This window comes from Siphateles boraxobius, unplaced genomic scaffold, assembly GCF_051911475.1.
Source record: "Siphateles boraxobius isolate OS27281-9 unplaced genomic scaffold, OSU_SipBor_1 1, whole genome shotgun sequence".
Lineage (NCBI taxonomy): Eukaryota > Metazoa > Chordata > Actinopteri > Cypriniformes > Leuciscidae > Siphateles > Siphateles boraxobius.
The window spans coordinates 31,022,735-31,045,072 of NW_027508699.1; the positions used below are offsets into that span (position 1 = coordinate 31,022,735).

Here is a 22,338-nt window from a genome sequence, read left to right on the forward strand (position 1 = left end):
CTCTGAATAATTGGGAACCTAATTTGTCAGTTCCGTTTATTGAGGAAGAGAATAAAACAAAGTTGAATTCTGTGTGTAAAAAGTTTTTATACAGCACAGGGATATTTAATAAAGTTGTGGACATATTTACACATACAAATTGGATATTGTGCACCAAAATGAAACTGCTCGTGTTGTAAAATGTATACACAGGGCTGTGCTAATAATGGTATCATAACATTCATATTTCATATAAAAAATGGACACTGCAGTACTGACAATAATTAAGTATATTGCCAGAGTCAATTAAAGCTAAAAGCACAAATTAAGTTTCTTAAAAAAGTTTATTTACATATTTACAATCAATTCATTTTATTAAAGCTATCAAAGTGGTAAAATAACCTGAAATATGAGTCAACAAACATTAAGGATTTAGCCTCACAAGAACATGTTCTGTAATGAATATATTTTACTCTTCAGTGAATCCTGGCTTATTTTTTAAAGTCTTTTTTTAGCAGTTTAGAATCTTGACAAGTATCTTGAACTTCATGAATTTAATAAGACCATCAAAGAGGAAAAAGTAAATGGCCAACAAATGAAGTGTGGTCATTTACATTATCGCAGACCCATGTATTTTCTCGGAGACGCACATAGACATGATCTCCTTCTTTTAGATTCAAAGAGATTGAATTAGTTCCTGTTTCATGACGGTTACCTAAAGGATGATTGTAAATAGTTACTATCTGTTGTCCATTTTTGAAGAGCCTTAGGCCCATAGCTTTAGATGACTGGTTATGTCCAGACAAAGTGAAAAAATAGACGCCTTTAACAGGTGCTGTGAAGATACCTGTAACGGTATATGCAACAATTAAAAATTTATCAAGGATTTCTATGATCATATAAATACACTGTTTATCTGATATGTAGCTTTCAAAGTTCTATAACACACATATACAGATTCAGTATAAGAACACATACCAGTGTTTGGGTTGTAAGCTCTTCCCTCATTCACAAAGACATCTGTGTAAGCCAGAGTGATCTCAGTGTTGAAAGGTCCAACGTTACCATTGGGTCCAAGTGTGGCAGCAAATGCCACTTTATAATCTGTGTGAATCAAAGATCAAATTTTGTTTAAAAAATAATCATGCAAACCTCTGTATAACACATCTCACAAACTATATTTCCTATCTTTCTATTGGTTATGTATATGGTCTGTCTGTTTGAAAATTTTTATTCCGATTGCTGGCTATTAATGATAAACTAATTTGTTATTACTTTGGACTGATCTGACAAGCTTATTGAGCAACACAGATGCTAATACAACTTACTTTTTTAATCCATCCAAAGGATTTTTTTTTTTTAATTTTTGCACTGATTTTCCATCTGTAAGCATGACACACGTGATATTACAGATGGGAGGGTTACCTTTTCTCCAAAGATGTTCCTCAGTGACCTCCAGTCTGTTCTCCAGAGACCTCACAGTAGATCTCAGCTCTGCCAGCTCAGTGTGGATCCCTGTGAGATAGTGTTGCTGAAACTCACCAGAAGTCAAACCAGCACTACTTTCTTCCACATTCAACTGCTCAGTCCTGTCAGTCTGCAATCCCTTCTCTTCCTGCTGGACCTCAGACATACAGTGACAGATGATCACCAGAAGCAGCAGCGGATACAGAATAATGCAGGACATCTTTACCTTAAGATAATACAAGTGGAAGACTGCAACTGTCAGTGAAGAAGTTAATATTATTAGGCTTCTCGTCCCCTACAGCCCTGAACAAGACCCAGGTGTTTTAGTTGCAGAAGTTCCTACACCTCTTGATATATCCCTGCTGGATTGATGTTTAACTCATGACACATTTTATGAGGAAAGATAATATAATTTTTTTATTGCAGATAATCACGTGTACAACGTGATCCATTTATCAGCAAAACATACCTGTACATATGCCCTGCCGATCAGTTCATATATGACACTTACACAAGATATATGCTATATATGCAATACAAGACATACAAGACAATACAATACAATGCAATATATATCTTTGATTAACAAATTGACTTTAAAAGTATATTTTTATCAAGTAGCTATTGTGTAAAACATGAAACACGTGGAAAAATAACAAAAGACCAAAGGTCAGATTATTTCTGCTTCTGGTGCAACTCTTGATATAAAACACGTGCATTGATGTTTAACTCATGACTCATGCAAATGAATGAGGAAAGAAAATATGAATAGCTATTTTGGTTGATTTTTCAGTCACGTGCAGAAAATTAACACCACCACATGTTAATAATAATTTGTTACATTTATATAGCGCTTTTCTCTGGACTCAAAGCGCTAGAAGGGGGGGATCTCCTCAACCACCACCAATGTGCAGCATCCACCTGGATAATGCGACGGCTGCCATATTGCGCCAGAACGCCCACCACACACCACCGTATTACATTTATTCATTTAGCTGACGCTTTTATACAAAGCGACTTACAATTGCTATATTTCTGAGGTCGCACGCCTCTGGAGCTACTAGGGGTTAAGTGTCTTGCTCAGGGACACATTGGTGTCTCACAGTGGATTCGAACCCGGGTCTCTCACACCAGAGGCATGTGTCTTAGCTTTCAGCTTGAAAGAAAGGTTTATTTGAAATGAAAGTATGATAAAAACTCTCATATCAGATTATATAAAACATAAATCTCTCATATTACCTAGCCCACCAGCCTATAGCTGCCAAAACCAGGCCTGTTGGAGGTGTGTTGATCAATTCCTCTAGACATCTCCAAGGAGTGCAGAAGAAACTTATAAAACAGGGCCACTCAACTTATATCACATAACTAGTATATCATATATTTATATTTTTTCTGGAAATTCAAAAATGTACACATAACCATGTAGTAGACCTAATGCCTAATTTTGCATAATGCAGTGGATTAAACAAATTACAAGTTACAATGAAGGCAACACTACATTAATGGGTATGTAGAAATTTGAACAGGATGAATGGTGTAAATTAATATTTTGTCATTTGGTATGTAAATATCTTATGCAGCTTCTGAAGGGCAGTACTAAATTAAACAAAATAAGAACAATCGGGGTTATGAGTAACAAACTTCCTTATTCTGTAAAACAGGTCACATTGCTTCCAGCTCGGGTCTTTTGTACTTTATTGGTAAATATAGAGCTCAAGAATCAAGAATTTACTCAAGAATCTTTTAAAGGAGAGGGCAAAGATGAACATAGCCAATGTCCATCGCATATGCAGATTGATTTCTATTTTTCTTTTTCTTCTTCTCACTAACATTTATATGTTTAAATCGAATAAAATGGCAACAATTAAAATAACTAGCTAGGTTGGCTGAATACTTTAAAAGTAGATATTGCCGTTAGTCCATACTGCCGTTAACTCTTTCTCTGACAAGAGGATGCAATGAGACCTGTTTTCCTATTTGTTCATGTACGTTTGGCATAAAGCCTATTTACACAGTCATGAATAAACAAGCATGATATCACAAGAACAGTGAGGCTTTATTGCCATAAAGTTCTGTAATGTTTTTATTTAACTCCTAAGTGAATCAGGACTAAACCTAAATGTTTATATTTGTTAGCAAGTACATTGAACTTCATTCATTTTTAAGATTGTGTGGTACTGTAGAAAAAAAGTCAGGGGAGTTAACCAGGGGCCCTAGACATCTGAGAATGCTGAGATCCCAAGCCATATAACTTGACAGTTGTTTCAAGGCATGTCTATCTACTCCAGACCACACATGACCCCAATCACCAATATTATTCCCAGGTTCCCTCTCTGACTGTGGGGTTACTGTGTGCCCCCAGACACTTAAGATTGGCTTCACTCTGATTCAAACGGTGTCCCGCCCCCATGGACACTATCTTGAGTACTGGAAATTAGGATCTCCAGTGCCCTATACTAACCTGCTGAACTGCAGTAACCATATAAGACTCCTGACAATTCCTTTGAAATGCTTTAATCACAGCCGGGAGTATCTCAGACAAATCACAGAGAAAACACAACAGCAATTAGATGATGGCAGTTTATATGGGATAGGTGAGCAAAGATATGACAGCATAATATTTCTCTTATATAAATGGTTCTTCATATATTAAATTTTACATTCCCCTCCTCTATTACTAAGCTAAATTGAATTTTGAAATTTGATTAGCACACTTTGTTGCTCAAGTTATAAGGCTTCAATATAATACTCAGGCAGATGTCTAATACTTATTCCCTCCATCTACACAGTTGTACTGTTAGTTATGACTTTCTGTAAAAATTGATTCCGCATTGACAAGTAGGCTACATTGAGCTTCATGAAATTAGTAAGATTGTGAAAGAGGAAAAAGCAAATGGCCAACAAATGAATTATGGTGGCTGTAGTTATCAAAGACCCATGAAGTCTCCCGGAGAAGCATGTTGACACGATCTCCTTTCCATAGAGTCAAAGAGATTGAATTAGATGCTGATTAGTAGCGGTCACCCAGAGGATCGTGGAAAACAATTAGGCCTACCTGTTGTCCATTTTTAAAGCATGTCAGAAAAAAAGCAAATCAGACCAGCGGTTTTTGAGGAGTTTGAAAACGTCTCGGTTACGTATGTAACCCTCGTTCCCTGAGTAGGGAACGGAGATGTTACGTCGGATGACGACGAATGGGGGTTTCGCTTAGAACACCTATCGACTTCGAGTATTACAAAACGAGCCAATGGCGATGAAATGCCATGGGTCTGTGGAATTTGCGTAGCGTATCTCCGCCCCACCTTGTGGGTATAAAAGGAGGACGCAGGCAACATGCAAATATGTCTTCGCTGAGGAGCCGAGACTGAACTCAGGCGTCTACCCAGCGGTACAGCGGAAGTGGCAGGGAGGGAACGAGGGTTACATACGTAACCGAGAAAACTGAGATCCCTGTCGTAAGACTAGCAAGGACTCCTATTTAACACAGGAATACCAAGGTACACTGGGGAGCATATCCCATAGTTTAGAGGAAATATGCAAAATATTGCCAGCCCAAACGGGGGAGACTTAGAGAATAAACATATGACCCGAAGCATGCATATGGAGAACACTGGGGTGCCAGCCGCAGGTGGAATATTTCAACCCCAGGGGTGGCAAGGTGGCTTGCCAAGGGAAAGACACATGCTCAAGGAGGCTTACAGTGGAAATACACATGTGGGGGTTACTCAGGGGAGGAACCATGCACACGGAGGCACCTAACCGATGCACAGGCAATAGACACTGGCGCCGACGTCAACAGTGCTGGAGGAACTCAGGGCCTCAGAAAGGAGCTTCACCTGAGGAATATATCGCACATATCCAGTCCGTAGAGTGGAATGGCGAGCAAGCGAGACACCTGAGCGGGTCCAATACTAGCTGGTAGAAGCGAGTACATGAGAGGACACTGGCTCCACTCAGAGATTATAGAATCTGGTGAATGAGTTAGGTGTCGCCCAGCATGCAGCTCTGCAGATTTCTGTTAGCGAGGCGCCATGCGCTAGAGCCTCAAGAGGACGCCACACCCCGGGTGGAGTGGGCGGTCACACCAAGGGGGCACGGTCGACCTTGCTGCTGGTATGCCAAAGAAATGGAGTCCACTATCCAGTGAGACAACCTCTGCTTGGAGAGAGCCTTTCTCTTCAGCTTCCCACCATAACAGACAAAGATCTGGACTGAGGTCCTGAAACACTGCGTTCTGTCTAAATAGGTGCGGAGAGCACATACTGGACAGATCAGTGCCAAGGCTGGGTCTGTCTCCTCCAGGGGCAGCGCTTGCAGGTTCACCACCTGGTCCCGGAAGGGAGTAGTAGAAACCTTTGGCACATATCCAGGCCGGGGTCTCAGGATCACGTGAGAGTAAGCCGGCCCGAACTCCAGGCACGCTTCGTCAACGGAGAATGCGTACAGATGCCTACCCTCTTGATAGAGGCCAGTGCAACCAGGAGCTCTGTTTAAGCTCCACTGATTGCAAAGGCTCAAAGGGGGAACGAGAGGAGGCGAGGAGGATTCAGTCTCTTCGCTCCTCTCAGGAACCTGAAGATCAGGTCGTGCCTCCCCACGACTTACCTTCTACCAAGTCATGGAGTGCGGCAATAGTGGCAACATAGGCTTTGAGGGTGGAGGGAGACAGCCTTCGCTCCAACCCTTCTTGAAGGAAGGAAAGCACGACACCGACGAGCATCTCCAGGGGAAGAGCAGAAGAGCACCAGCTGACGAAGAGGTTCCACTTCAACGCGTAGACGTGTCTCGTGGACGACGCTCTAGCGGAAGTGAAGGTAGCCACCACCGCAGGTGGTAGGGTACTCAAACCTGCCTGGTCCCGCCCAGGAGCCACACGTGGAGGCTCCAAAGATTGGGACGAGGGTGCCACAGGGTGCCCCGTCCCTGAGAAAGAAGGTCCTTCCTCAGAGGAATGGGACAAGGAGGTGCTGTCGCGAGGAGCATGAGTTCGGAGAACCAGGTCTGGGTGGGCCAGTAGGGCGCAAGCAGAAGGACCTGCTCCTCAACCTCCTTGACTTTGCGCAAAACCTGCGCAACTGGGGGAACGCATATTTGCGGCCCCGCGGCCAGCTGTGCGCCAGTGCATCCGTGCCGAGCGTGCCCTCGGTCAGGGAATAATACAGGTCGCAACGGGTCGAGTCGTGAGAGGCAAACAGATCTATCTGTGCGTCCCCGAACTTGACCCAAATCAGCTGAACCGACTGGGGATGGAGTCGGCATTCTCCAGGGAGGGGCTGAAGCCGTGAGAGCTCGTCGGCTGCACAGTTCAGGACTCCGGGAATGAAAATGGCTCGAAGCGACCTTAGATGCTTCTGACTCCATAAGAGGTGGCGGCGGGTGAGTTGCGACATACGGCGCGAGCCATACCTTGCTCAACACCTAAGTGTGAAGAAATTCACTGAACCTCAGGAGCATTTCTGCTCAACACCTGGGTGTGATAAATCTCACTGAATTTTTCAGGAGCATTTCTGCTCAACATGAGAGTGTGACAGCATGTCCATTGCGCATGGCGCCCCAGCCCGTGGAGGCATCTGTTGAGACAACAGCATGCCGGGAAGCTCGTTCCAGGGGCACTCGGGCCCGTAGAAAACTGAGGTTCGACCATGGGCTGAGTACTGACGGCAGGTCGGAGTAACTGGTACTCGGAGGGTGCCGTGTTGCCATGCCCACCTCGGGACTCGGTCGCGAAGCCAAAGCTGAAGCGCTCTCATATGAAGCAATCTGAGCGGCGTACCGTGGCTGCAGATACCATATGCACCAGGAGCCTCTGAAAAAAATCTTCAGTGGAACCGCACTCTTGCGCTTGATAGTCTCAGGCAAGTCAGCAATGGCTGAGTGGAGAAGGCGACCAAGTTCATACCGAGAAAAGAGCTCCTCTGCACGGGGCAAAGTTTACTCCTTTCCCAGTTGACCCGAAGGCCCACACGAGCTAGGTGCCGGAGCACTGGGTCCCTGTATTGGCAAACCTGGTCTCAGGAGTGAGCTTAAGACAGCCAGTCACCGAGATAGTTCAGGATGCGAACCCCGTGTTCCCATGGAGGAACAAGGGCTGCCTCAACAACCTTTGTGAAGGTGCGAGGAGACAGGGCTAGCCCGAATGGGAGAACAGCGTACTGATATGTGTGCGCCCTGACAGCAGACCGTAGGTATGGTCTGAGTCGAAGGAGAACGGATACATAAAAGTAGGCGTCCTTCAGGTCGATCGCTGCAAACCAATCCTGTGGCCGCACACATGCAGAAATGCGTTTGGCCAGGAGCATCTTGAACGGCAGCCTGTGAAGGGAGCGGTTCAGATGCGTAGGTCCAGGATTGGACGTTACCCACCAGACTTCTCCGGGACAATGAGGTAGGGGCTGTAAACCCGGACCACATTTCGGCTGGAGTGACAGTCTCAATCGCACCCTTCGCCAGTAGGGTAGCAACCTCCGCTCTCATGATAGGGGCATAGCCACCGACCAAAGTGGAGCGGACTCCCCTGAAGCGGGGAGGAGACCGTGCGAACTGAATCGCATAGGCGAACCGATGGTTCGCGCGACCCAGCGGAACAGATAGGGAAGCTCTAGGCAGGCTCCCAACTGTGCCAGCGGCGTCAAGAACCACAGACGTCCTCCCGGTGGTGCAGCGAAGCGGAATGACCGGCCCAGACGTGGACGGCATAACGGCCCGGTGTGGGGACAAGGTCATAACCTCACCCTGACAGAGGAGGCCAGGGAAGGACCAGCATTCCATGGGGGCCTGCTCTGTCAAGGGTCTGGCGACAGAGGGGGACAGGGGCGCAGGGGTGGTAAAAGTACTCAAAAATTATACTCGAGTAAAAGTATATATACCTAAATAAAAAATGACTCCAGTAAAAGTGGAAAGTCCTCCATTCAAACATCACTTGAGTAAAAGTACAAAAGTATCCGATTTAAAACGTACTTAAGTACCGAAAGTAAAAAGTAAATATTCAAGCTGTAAATATTAATAATTAAACAGATCAATTGTTTTGGGAGTGATATGCAATGTTTTAATTGAACAAATTATTCGTTGCTGCAATTAAGAATTTGTTAGATTTGCAATCAGTCAAGAGACAATGAAGCACCTTGCATCAATTCTAAACAATTTCATTAAGTTTAGTGACAGCATATTACGGTGCAATGACTGGTAGGCCATTCTTTGATACAAATTTTACAATTTCAATTCAATTATTGTGGTTTGATTCCGATCTTGATTCAATATAGATTCATTTTGATAAATATTTGGTACAGTAGATACATGTTAATTTTTAAATTAAGAAAATCTCACCTAATTCTGTAAACATAGGCTATAGAGAGCCCTGTCAGCTGGAATTATTAAATGTTAAAAATACATGTGATTTTTATTATAATAACAACTTTATAATATTTTAATGATATAAGTAAAAAATATAATAAATATATAGTTCACATATTTAGCAAAATACTAATTTATACTAATATTAAATATATTATAAAATACTAATTTTTCTAGCAAACTAAGGTGCTATGGTCATAAATTTTTTTTTTTTTTTTGAGGTAGCCTAAATGTAACGTTATGTGACATATTGTTCTCCAGCTGTTTTACTGACCTCTTTCAGCGGTTGAAAAACACTGATTTATTGATGTATAAGGTATACATTTCGGTAAGTTGTACTGTATCTTTCAACATAGGCTACCTATTATTGTTCATTTGTGTTTAATTACAATTAACTAGTAGTAAAGATATTAACGGCACCCTGCATAGCAGGCGCTAGCTATCGGTCACGTCACATTTAAAAGCTCCAAAACGGTATTTATTGTTTGAATTTCGTAATAAAATTGACAGAATCTGAGAGCTGAGAATTTATTTCATATCAAAAGTAACCCACTCTGTCCTGTCTGTCGGTGTCAATTTCCTCTTTGCTTCGCGATTTTTCTCTGCGTGAGAAAATGGATGTGTGTCGTGAGAGCGTTTGGAAAGTGTCGATTGCGTGAGTCTGAATGAGTGAGAGTTGGCAGCTCTGCAATAGATATGTAACATAACATTAGCTGCATCAAACAGAAGATGTGCAAGATACAGTGTAAGCGGGAATCTCTGGGTCATTGCTGGGCAGAGCTGCACCTTCACCTGTTTCTGCGGTCATCTTCCACAATGGCGAACTGACTGCTATGTGAGCTTATGCTGGCAAAGAGCTTGTGCGTTCTTTTTTCAAAATAAAACCAAGTTTTTCATTGGTTTGGAAAGCCAGTGTATTAAATACTTGGAGCGGGCATGGGGAAATGTAATGGAGTAAAAAGTAAACTTTGTCTTCAATATTGTAGTGGAGTAAGAGTAAAAGTAGATGCAAATAAAACATACTCAAGTAAAGTACAGATCCCCGAAAAAAATACTTAAGTAAAGTAACGAAGTATTTTTACTTCGTTACTTACCACCACTGAGGGGCGAAGCGGTCCGTGGACGGCACGCCGTGTCAACCGCCTCTGGGACAGAGGGGGGCGAGGAGAGCACGGCTTGTGGGCCGCTTAACCGGCGTTTAGCGGGGGGCGGGGCTGGAGAGGGCTGTGGCATCCCCCCTACGGTCTTCCAGAGCCAGGCCCGGGTGAACGGGCGGGGTTGGAACCGTGGGAGGGAGCCTTCGGCGGTGGGCAGACTGAGGGATCTGAGCGGACGGCGGGGCCGTCAGGCAGAATAACCTCAATCTGCTCACGGGCGGTTGAGAACTGTTGGGCAGAAGCATTCAACCGCACCGCCGAAGAGGCCGACCTGGCAGATGGGGGTGTCGAGCAGACCCGGACCACATTTAGGCTGGAGGGACAGTCTCAATCGCACCCTTCGCCAGTAGGGTAGCAACCTCCGCTCTCATGATAGGGGCATAGCCACCGACCAAAGTGGAGCGGACTCCCCTGAAGCGGGGAGGAGACCGTGCGAACTGAATCGCATAGCCGAACCGATGGTTCGCGCGACCCAGCGGAACAGATAGGGAAGCTCTAGGCAGGCTCCCAACTGTGCCAGCGGCGTCAAGAACCACAGACGTCCTCCCGGTGGTGCAGCGAAGCGGAATGACCGGGCCAGACGTGGACGGCATAGCGGCCCGGTGTGGGGGCAAGGTCATAACCTCAATCTGCTCACGGGCGGTTGAGAACTGTTGGGCAGAAGCATTCAACCGCACCGCCAAAGAGGCCGACCTGGCAGATGGGGGTGTCGAGCAGACGGGTCCGCCCGACATCATGCACATCAGACCGATCAGCCCCAGACTGGTGAACATCACCTTACTCCGAGAGCGTACGGCCACTTTCGACGCTCGGAGAGCAAGGTCAGTGGCGGCGCGAAGCTCACTGAAGAGCCTCGGGTGAGTCCCGCCCTCCTGCATGTCCATGAGCATCTGGGTCAGGTAGACCAGCATAACGGTCGTGGGATGCAGTGAGGCAGCTGCCTTTCCTGTGGCACTATAGGATTTCGCCACAGATTAGTGTAGACGAAAAGAACTACAGGCTTTGGACGGGTGCCTAGGATTGCGCCGGGAAGCAGCTGAGGACATAGTAGCATGGCAACAGAGCGTTCAACCGGGGGAACCCCAGTGTACCCATGGGCAGCGGCCCCTGAGGGGAGGAAAGGCGGATGAGATCAACGAGAGGACCCATGATCTCATCATGCACGTCCGGGAGGAAAGATATTGGGGTTTGCCGTTGGACGCGTCGGTGGCCCTACCCAAAACCAATCGTCCCGGGAAAGCATGGCCGTCATCTCCGGATCAGACTCAGGCACAGCCGTATGCACACCAGAGGGTGGCAGCTGTGACGAGTCGTCATTTCCAGAAGAATCAAGCCCTCCTAGTGATGCCTCCTAGTGACACAGCATCATCCTCTGTAGCTTCAAATGAAAACACACGGGCCACCCGAGGGTAGACTCGTGGAATCATCAGTTCGCTAGCGGGCACCGTCATTAAAGAGGGGGGGGCTGGGGCGTGGACACAGAGTCGGCGCCTTGTTCCAGACCAACACCCTCATGTCACCCTGGCCACCAGCTGAGGATCGGGTGGTGGACGAGGGGACTCTCACTCTTGCGAGTTCACCGAGTCTCGACCTATATATGACACGATGATCACGTTCCCAGAGAGAACATGAGTCATCCACGAGCGCAGGGACGTGCAGTCAGGGTAGGCAGTGCCTCACCAAAGGAAATTACATTTATTAATTCCAAGAGCTTTATTAATTCACCACATTAATAATTGCATTTATTTTTATTCCAAATATTAATTTTTGGAACACACTTTTTCAGGAATACAAATATAATATAGTCATTTTGCCATTGTTTGCTCCTAAAAATCATTGTTTCATGCAGAAAATTCAAGGCCATGGCCATTGAGGCAGAGGTTAGCAGTGCCTCTTTGGTCCATAGAACGTAGTTTACGTAGATTTGCGCATGCGCAGTCAGTTCTCGTGCTGTCTTGAATTATCAACATTGAGGCAGAGACCGAGCGTGCTTCATGCCACGTGATCCACTCGCTCTCACTCACTCCGCGCTTCAAGCTACTTAGCATCTAGCGGCGCCTAGCGTTGGAGGCGTCCTATGAAGAAAAAGAGCTGTGGTCGCTAATGGGAAAGTCCATGCGTCTATCCCTCTGGACAAAGATGTCAATTACTTTGTTGTAAAAGTCCTATTTGTTGGGTGTATTTCTCAATTTCACGAGTCTCTCCTTTCCAATGGAAATAAGAGCCAGGAGGAAAGTCTGTTCTGCTCCATCACGTCAGAGGCGCCCGCGCCATTGGATGTGCAGTTGCCGCAGTACAGCCTATGAGCGAGCCATGCTCATTGTGCTACTGCTAACGTTAGCTGTGCAGCTGCAAATGCGTTTTATAGGCTTCAGTAAATCGAGGAAAAGGAGTTTCGTCTACAAATAAAAGTAAGCACCCCCTTTAAAACGTAAATTATTCATTTATTTATTATTTTTAAAACCCTTATATTGGCTTGTGTTTGTTGTCTGATGGTGGGCTAACAGTTATATGCCTGCTGTGAGCTGACACCAAAATGTTCTCTCTTCCATACCCTGGTGCGCCGTCACCTCTGCCATATTTGTACTGTAGGTCTATCTGTGCGATTATGGTGCATTTCGTAAGGGTTAAAATGCTGTTTTGTAGTTCTCTTTTTTTAATCCTGGTGCGCCGTCGCCAGACGCTCATTGCGTGTCGGTGTTTGGCCTTGCGCAGTTTGTAGGAGCGATTTTAAGCTGTTTTTGTACTGTAAAGCTGTACTGCTGACACAATGTTTTCTGACTGTAGCCTATTCAAATCCTGGTGCGCCGTCACCAGAGTGACCAGACCAATAGTGTGTATGTGGCTGTCTGTGCGCGTTTGCGCATTTTGAAGGAATGACTAGGCTGCTTGTCGGTTCGCTGACAACGCGCCGCCTCCCTCTCTAATACTGTGTCCCGCACAAAACATTTGTTAGTTGTATAAGTCATAAGATAGATGTGTCCATTCATTTGATTATTAGATTTGATTGTGCATTAGCCTCACATATGACTGACTTTGCTGTATGCAGGCAGCGATGTGATGATGCCTGATATGAACTTGGGTTGCTACATTAACTGAATGAATATATGAACATATATGAGTCACAGCCAAGACAAGATTTCACCGCACGTTACTGCACGAGCGCTGTTCAAGCATGATCAAAGCCCAAACACACTAGACAGCGCTCGTGCCCATCAGAGTCAGATACCAGTCCGCTGCATCCAGAAATGCACGGGCGAGCCGTCTTTAAAAAGACGTGCCGCGTGCGAGCTCTTTTATGAGAGGAGAAAAAACTCCGCGATGTTGAAGCGCACAGGGAGACACAAACACACTGGCAGATTACTGCACAGATCAGCAGGCACTGTGAGCTCACTGCAGATCGCCGTCACACCAACATCGGAGAGAGAAGCTCTCGTAGAGCGAAGTCAGAGATGATTGTGGAGTGAAGAAATACTCTTGGCTCTGAAGCGAAAACATATCTGCATGTTGCCGGCGTCCTCCTTTTATACCCACGCGGTGGGGCCGAGATACGCTATGCAAATTCCGCAGACCCATGGCATTTCATCGGCATTGGCTAGTTTTGTAATACTCGAAGTCGATAGGTGTTCTAAGCGAAACCCCCATTCGTCGCCATCCGACGTAACTCGGAGTGACTACGAAAGGGAAAGTTTTGTAACGATACGGTAATTAGTATTAATACGTTCTTAAAATAAAGCATTTTAAGAAACAAAAATGTAAATGGCTTACACCCACAATAGGCAATATGGCATAATAAGGTAAGTTATCATTCGACTCAGTCGAATCAGAAATCGTATGATTTTTGAGCAAACCATTCAGAAGTTATTTTTTTATATCTTCTGATCAGTTCCAAGTTCTGAATAAGCTAAAGCGTCACAGAGAAATAGCCTTGCATCCAATTCGTCAGGCTCTTCGTCGAATTCATTCGTGTGTTATTTTTGAGAACGGTTGGGTTTATAAAAAAGTTTTTTAATACCTTTATTCCAACATGGTCTGTGTTGATCTAATTCTATTTTCATGAAAATCAGACGAACCGTCTATAGAGTTCGAAAAGTAGATTTGTGTCCCGGGAAAAATTTACGAACAATTACGTCATGATGCATCTGTATTAATATTACGTGAAAATGAATGAAGTACTGTATAATTTAATTTAAATTAACTTTCTTTATTGCCATAAAATACTGTAATGTATGTATTTTCGTCCTTTTAGTGAATCAGGACTAAATTTGAATGATATTGAATTGAATGATGTTATATTTAGCACCTGTGATTAAGACTTGTTAAAAAGTAAATTGAACTTAAAGGGTAAGTTCGGTGTTTTACAATTAAAGCCCTGTTTTAAGATCGTTTCTGATGAAATCGAACAGTTAAGATTAAAATTTGGACACATATGCTGCTGTCCCGAGAATTTTAGGTTTCTTTGGAAGCACCACACCCCCCCACCCCACCTCTACGATGGTTTCATTGGCGCATATGAAAGAATCATTCATAAAACGCATTAAACTTTAGTTTACAAAGACGTGAAACTCACGGAGTGGTCTGGGGTGTTCACTGATATCCTCACGCAAAAATCGCTGCAAAAGATGCTTTCTAACAGGTTTTATCGTAGTTTTTGTCCAACTCCAACGACTGTTGGTGCTACCAAAGAAACCTAAAAATTCCCGGGACAGCAGCATGTGTCCAAATTTTTATCTTAACCGTTCGATTTCATCAGAAACAATGAAACAACAAAGTTAACAATGAAATTTGATTAGCTTGTTGCTCAAGTCATAAGGGTTAAATATAATATTCATACAGCCGTCTAGTACTTGTTCCCTCCATCTACAACAGTTGTTTTTTCCACACTAACTTTCACCAGGCCTGTATCTTGTCCTTAAAAGTACATTTCTTAAGCATATGAAAACATTACAGAATAAAATTTTAGTCTTGAAAAAGAAATGTTAATTTTGACTTGGAGCTTCATGAGCTTTAGTAAGATTTTCAAAGAGGAAAAACTAAATGGCCAACAAATGAACTGTGGTGGCTGTAATCAAAGACCCATGAAGTCTTCCGGAGATACACACAAACACAATCTCCTTTCTCTAAAATCAAAGAGATTGAATTAGTGGTTGATTCATAGCGGGCACCTAGAGGATGATTGAAAACAATTACCATCTGTTGTCCATTTTTAAAGAGTCCTAAATTCAGAACTTTAGATGAGCGGTTTTGTCCAGAGAAACTGAAGAAAAAGGCCCCTTTAACAGGTGCTGTGAAGGTACCTGTAATAGTTCAATAAACAGTGATCTTTTAAATAATTGCACTGCTCATTTTGACAAAATGTAGTTTTCAGTGTGATTATAAAACTTTGATATAGGTTATAAGAACATACCAGTGGTTGGGTTGTAAGCTCCTCCTTCATTCAGACATTTTTGTAAACCAGTGTGACTGGAGTGTTGAAGGGTCCAAACTAAAGTCACCTGTTGATCCAAGTGTGGCACCAAATGCCACTTTATATTCTGTGTGAATCAGAACATGTTTTGTAAAAAAAAAAATATATATATATATATATATATATATATATATCAAACAAACTGTATAGTATAATAATATATAATATAATAATGCTTATACATTTTGCTGGCTAGGTAATTTTATACTAAAGCATGGTTTCTGAATACACTTTGAACTTTTGTCAACGACAATTATGTTTCAATTATCTCTACTGCAGGACTGAATGCTTCTTAAGCTGTTAGCACTAGTACTAATGGACTGAAAATGTAATTTAGTAGAGTTGTGATTCATCTTAGAGATGGTTGATTTGGTTAATATCTTGGAACTCAGAATAGTTTTTATTTTATTTTTAAATTATATATGGAGAAACCACATCACTATATTAAAACAATTGGATCACCCTTTATGGATCCATGTATGTTCTGTGGGCATTTCATGGCAAGGATGAGGCTAGCAAACAGAGTTTCCTTTATTTAGCTCTGCCAGCTCAGACTGAATCCCTGTGAGAACGAACTTCTGGACCTCGCTCAGACATACTAGCACAGCTAAAAAAAAAAAGAAAGAGGCAGATACATAATGCTACAGGGCATTGTTACCTGTCACAATCACATAACCAGAATAGCTGTGGACTAAATGAGTGTGAAAATTGTACTCTCATCGACTGTGCACTATCAATTTGTACCTACTTGAATGGTACACTCTCAGAAAAAAAGGAACAAACGCTGTCACTGGGACAGTACCCTTCAAAAGGGTTCTAATATGTACCATTTAGGTACTAATATGTACACTTTTGGTACCAATATGTACCTTTGAGGGACTAATATGCACTCTTTAGGTACAAATGTGTACCTTTTGAAAAGGTACCGCCCCTGACAGCTTTTGTACCCTTTTTTCTGACTTAAGACTGGAGTAGTGGCTGCTGAAAATTCAGCTTTGCCATCACATGAATAAATTACATTTTAAAATACATTAAAACAGATAACATTGATTTTTAAATTGTAATAATATTTCAATCACTATTTTTTTTACAGTATTTTTGATCCAATAAAGGCAGCCTTGGTGAGCATCTTTAAAATCATTTTTAAAAAGGTTTTTATTATTTCACACATTTCACACCAGCATTGTATCATAATTTTTAACATGCTCAGACAATTGCAGTTCATTTAGCAAAAATATTTTTAGAGCGACATATAAACACACATTGATACAAAAGCCATACTACATAAGAGAGCATACCAGCAGGTGCGTCGGACTGGGGGTAAAACCAGTACTGATTACCAGGGCCCCAAGGGGAGAGAGGGCCCTTGAAAAGTCTGGAATATATTTTATTTGGAACATAGGGGCCCATCAGGACTGCCTATACAAAGGGTCCGGGATCTTGTGCTACGCCCCTGCATACCAGTGGTTGGATTTTCCTTGCATGTGCGTCTTTGTAATCCAGTATTCACTTGGTTTATTCGATTTCTGAGTAGTGCAACTGTTACAAGAAAAAATGGAAAGCCAGCTGATACTGACTTGATACTTTAGAACAGGTGGATTCATTTTTAATTCACATTATAATCAGATGGTGTAAAGGTTATGCTCCAAACCAAATATGGGCAATAGGCAGAGGGAAAGTCATATAGTCAGATCAGTCCATCAGCAAATAATATCCCAGCCCATTCTCATCCCTAGGCGTCATGAAACTGACGCCTTGGGAATCATTTTGACCATGCTTCAATATTCGACGCTTTAGGCACCCTTTAGCGTCAGTTACATGACGCGATCCTAGGGCGTCATCTTACTGACGCTTTACCTTTAACGTCAGTTAGATGACGCTATCTAATCCTTACCCTACCCCAGACCTAAACCTACCCGCGTCATCTAACTGACGCTTAGGTAAAGCGTCAGTAAGATGACGCCCTAGGATCGCGTCATGTAACTGACGCTAAAGGGTGCCTAAAGCGTCGAATATTGAAGCATGGTCAAAATTGTCATTTTAGTGACGCCTTGGGGTGAGAATGCGTTGAATATCCAGTCACGAGGCGAGACGAGAGTCAAGGTCAGATGAACAGATAGATCAAACAGGAGGCAGACAGTATCAGAGAAATCCAAGCCCATGTTCAAAATCAGGCTGATATTCAGAACAGCAAGACCAAGCAGGCAAGCAGTGAGAGAATGGCCAAAACCAGGAGAAATGTCCAAGACAGGCTAGTTCTGGGGGCAAACAAGCAACCGCGACTTAACTGGGCAGAAGAGAAAAACATAAACAAAAGAAAACTTAACAAAATAATGGCAAAAGAGACTGGATACACAAAACACTGGCAGAGAAGAGAGGAAAACATAAATATATATAAAGTGTGTGTAAAAATATATATATATATTACTTGTAATGACTAAATTCAGCTGGAAGAGGGCAGCCTTCAACATAGTTGTAAATAAGCTGTTAAAAGAGAATGTGTTGACTCTGGTATGCCTCTAGAGGACTCCAAATAGCCTACTAACAAGAAACTTCTAAACCTCTTAAAAAACCTGGGCACAAAGCAGCAACCCTTTAGTCCCACAGAGCTTTAATATTATAGTTATTAACGTGGTGTGTAGGACGTTAGATGTAGTAAGATGTCAGGTAAGTAGTATAGGCTATTACAATATGAAAAATGTTATATTTATATTTTATATCATGCTGGCAGTATACTATATCATGATATAGCTATTTTGGCTGGAAATTGCAGTGCATATTAATTTCACAATGTGAACAAGTGCATTGCAAATAAAAAAAAAATCTTATTTCCTTTTTGTTGAAAACTTGATGGATGCAACTAAAAGATAAAGATTATTAGGCAGGCGTTCGTTTTCAGCTTGTTATTTATTTATATATATATATTTTTGAAGCATTCCACGGATATACAACATTATAAACACATATGCTTTACAGTACAGGTCACTATAAATTGGGACTGAGAGAGAAAACTGAGTGACAAAGCAAACAGCTCAGCACATCTAAGTTCAGCAGCAATCCACGTGATATGAATCAGAACTGGATCATATTGATCATATTGGAAGAAAGGCAATTTGTGCTAATGACGGTGTTCAATGAATGCTAATGATGACATTTAATGGTAAATCATAGCTCTTGCATATTAATCCATGATGATGAAGAAAGTGGTATATAACATAGGGCTTGTGATGTCACGTTTTTGCAACATGCCAGTCCTGCTACACTCTAAATTCCAATCTGTCACATTGTCTCAGCCTCCAGGATACTGCCAGTCCTTTACAGCTCACAATTTATTACACTATTAACTTTTACCACCATTCCAGCGTCGGCGTCAACCTCTTCATACAATGAAGCAATGCCACCAGATTAGTGACGGAATTTGCATCACGTGGACCCTCATGTACGCTTAAAAACTATATAAAGTATACTTTGGGCTTAAAAAAGTTTTTGATTGCTTTTCGTGTGCACTCATTCAGAATGCTTGGTATGTTAGATCTCATTAAGAATTTCTCCTGGCTTTGAGAGCTAATTAACCTAATTTGAGCAGCACCAGCACAGACACAGATGAACCCAAAGGCCTGCTTTGCGCTTTTCAAATTAAGAGGGCTTCACTTTCCCTGCATCTGCATGGAATCATTAGGGGAAGGGTTTGTGGGGAAAAGGAATTGAACAGCAAGCAAGTCATATCAAAGCACATCCCTAATTCACTTGAATCTGGGAGAACACGACAAATTGAATCTGCTGCACATGCTTAATATGAATAATTTTCCAATTATTTAACTCTGAGGTCCAATCTGGTGCTGTAATAATAAATGGTGACACATGGGCAAGTGCATTATTAGCACTCATTAGAAAATGGCAAACATCATTAAACCAAATCCATGCTAACCCGTCATGTTCAATATGGAACCATTTGGTGAGGTGGCATGGAAGATTATGCCTTATTTATTCATATAGTGGCGAGAAGCTTTTAATGTATCAGATTTCATAAAGTGAAAGGAGGTATAGATGGATGGGATTTCATCTCCAACCCCCCCCCCCCCCCCCCCAGTTGTTCATATGCTATATTGCATATGTCAGAAAGCCACAAGACACCATCACCTGTCACTCTAATTTTTATTTTGGCGACCATGATGACCACTATTTCCTTTGTTTTTCTTTTAATTATTTTTATTTGCTCATTTATTCATTTGTTAAAAGGTGGCAATGTTCTTAGTGGCTGGTCACTAAATAAGGAATACGAGCTTTGTTTCTTGTTAAATCTTACTAAGAAAGCATGCACAATTAAATGAACTACATTATGAGAGTAAATAATAAATCAATAAATTAAAATAAACACACACACACACACACACACACACACACACACACACACACACACACACACACACACACACACACACACACACACACACACACACACACACACACACCATTGACAAAACATCCACATATAACATTTTGTTTTTTTCCATAAAAAGTAACTTAACGTTTTACTATTTAAGCTAATTATGAAAAAAATAATTTTAAATAATAAAATAAAATAATAAAAAAGAATTATAATTAAAAATAAAATAATAAATAATTTTTATATTATATTATTTTATATTTATATTAAACTTTCCAGTCTTGGCTATCATGGCCATAAACAACCAGGTTGGTTGACCCAAGTTTGTGATGTTTTTTAGGATTGCACGAGTCTTCTAGAATGTTCCCGGAAGCACACAATTAAATCAGACTATGCAATGGGAAAATTGGGCGCTTCCAGAAACTCTTTAATGCTGCTTTTGCAATGGGGCTCTCAAGAAGAGCTGAGAAGCTAAACAGGATCCAGGGAGAGTGGAGACATACAGACATAATAGATGGATTGCATGCTATTTATACAGGCTGGCTCGGAAAACCGAGCGTGAGAGGAGAGAAAATGAAGGGGAGTGAAGGAGGAAGAGAACATGTTGACTCGCGCTAATCTGTTTCATCTCTCTGTACACTCCCTGTGTGGTTTTCTCTTATGCTGGAGAGAAAACCACACAGGCTCATTTTCAATCAAATCCCTACAATCACCTGTTCAATATTGGACCATGCTGAGTCCAAATACCCCAACTCCCCTCAGCCTATTGGAAGCCGTTGCTGTAATCACCCTAACGAACATAATTTGCAATGTTAGCATAACATTACAGAGCTGTTCAGTCATTAAAAGTCAGTCTGTAGGCCAACCTGGAAGACCAATTCACTACGGGAATTTTGAATGGGTTTTTAGAGCAATGGTTTTGGACTTATGAGTAAAATAAGGTCTATGGTTGACACTACTTGAAGACACTTTCTTAACTGCATCTGTACCACAAATATGTGATTACAAGTTTAGGGTCAGGTACGTTTTTTTTTGTGAAAGAAATTAATGCTTCCATTCGGCAGTAAATACATTTATAATGATAAAAGTGTGTTTTTAATCAATTCTCTTCGTATGAACTTTCTATTTATCAAAGAATCCCGAAAAACATGTAGGCTATTATGGTTTTTACAACTGTTTTTTCAACATTAATGATAAGAAGAAATGTGATTTGAGCAGCAAATCAGCATATTAGCAAGATTTCTGCAGGATCATGTGACACTGAAGACTGGAGTAATGATGCTGAAAGTTCAGCTTCACCATCACAGGAATAAATTACATTTTAATATCAATTCCAATAGAAAGCTTTTATCTTAAATTGTAATAATATTTCACAATATTTCAGTTTTTACTGTATCTTTGTGTAATTTACTGTATTCATGTGTAATTAATGTTGCATTATCTTCAAATAGGACTGGACTGTAAAATGACAGTCAATATAGACAATATAAAGCGTGTGGCAGCATTTTTAAGAAGCAGCAATCATTTCATTCAATCTGTGGTGAATTTACTTCAAAAATTTCCAAAAATGTAAATGTGAAGGAGGAGAAAATTCAAATGTTATTGTTTAAATGGTGCTTTCATAGCAAAGACATAAAAGTGAGCCTGACCTCATGAAGCATTTTTCCCAAAATGGTGAGTGTGGGGTAAGATGAGCATGTGACATAAGCCTAAGCAACAGAGCATTAAATATAGTAAATACAAGAAAAGGAATGTAGCATAAATGAAAAATTTCATTCTTATTTGCTTGATTGTAAAAAACAATCTGTTCTCCTGACTTCCATTTTTAAATAGAATAGAAGTCTGAGTTCTGGCACGTGAACGAGAAATCTGCAGCGAGAACACCGCAACAAAAGGTTCGATCTCCAGTGTTTTCTCAGCAGAACGGATTTACCGGCACTGTTTTCTTGTACCCTCAGTGATGTTGTGACTAGCGCAGGCCAGGATGCACCTGCAATGTGGAAGCTGAGGTCGTTTAGGACACAAAGATCTTTTCCCCAGACCATCACTGCCACCGGCTCCCTATTTATACCCTCATTCTCTCTCACACACACAACAGCCGCACACCCACAGGGAAGGAAGCAAATCAAGGAAGTCTTGCTTTTTTCTTTTTTTTTCACCCATCTCCCAAGGATCAGTGGTGAATGAGCTCTCGTCCTCCTATTTACACTCCGGTAAGTTAAGGAAATAGCCACTGGCCCATGTCTACACAGCATATGGAGAATCACACTGGGAGGAAGTCAGTACAATTCTCATTTCCAAGAGCTCAACAATCGCCTGCTAATATTGAATGACTTAAAACATAAACAATCAGAGATTCCCAAGGTATTTCGTAGGCATTTGTACACAAACACAGACACTTCGGCCATTCTCTCAAGGCTGGAAGACACGGAACAGTCTGTTCCCTTTGGTTAAACATGTTTGTTAGAGATTTAAGACCAGATTGGCGGGAAACAGAGGATAGGGAGGATCAATGTCCTGGCTTGAACCAT

The 22,338-nt window shown here is 42.1% G+C and overlaps 1 protein-coding gene across 1 annotated transcript; it reads right to left on the reverse strand.

Moving 5' to 3' along the window:
* Nucleotides 1-320: 320 nt before the first annotated feature.
* LOC143741399 (complement C1q-like protein 2) lies at nucleotides 321-1,861 on the reverse strand. The gene is made up of 3 exons (XM_077233785.1): nucleotides 1,405-1,861; nucleotides 958-1,083; nucleotides 321-826 (listed from the first exon to the last, which is right to left on the reverse strand). Exons 1-3 carry the CDS (start codon nucleotides 1,664-1,666, stop codon nucleotides 546-548), a joined length of 669 nt encoding a protein of 222 aa, XP_077089900.1. The 5' UTR covers nucleotides 1,667-1,861; the 3' UTR covers nucleotides 321-545.
* Nucleotides 1,862-22,338: the final 20,477 nt, after the last annotated feature.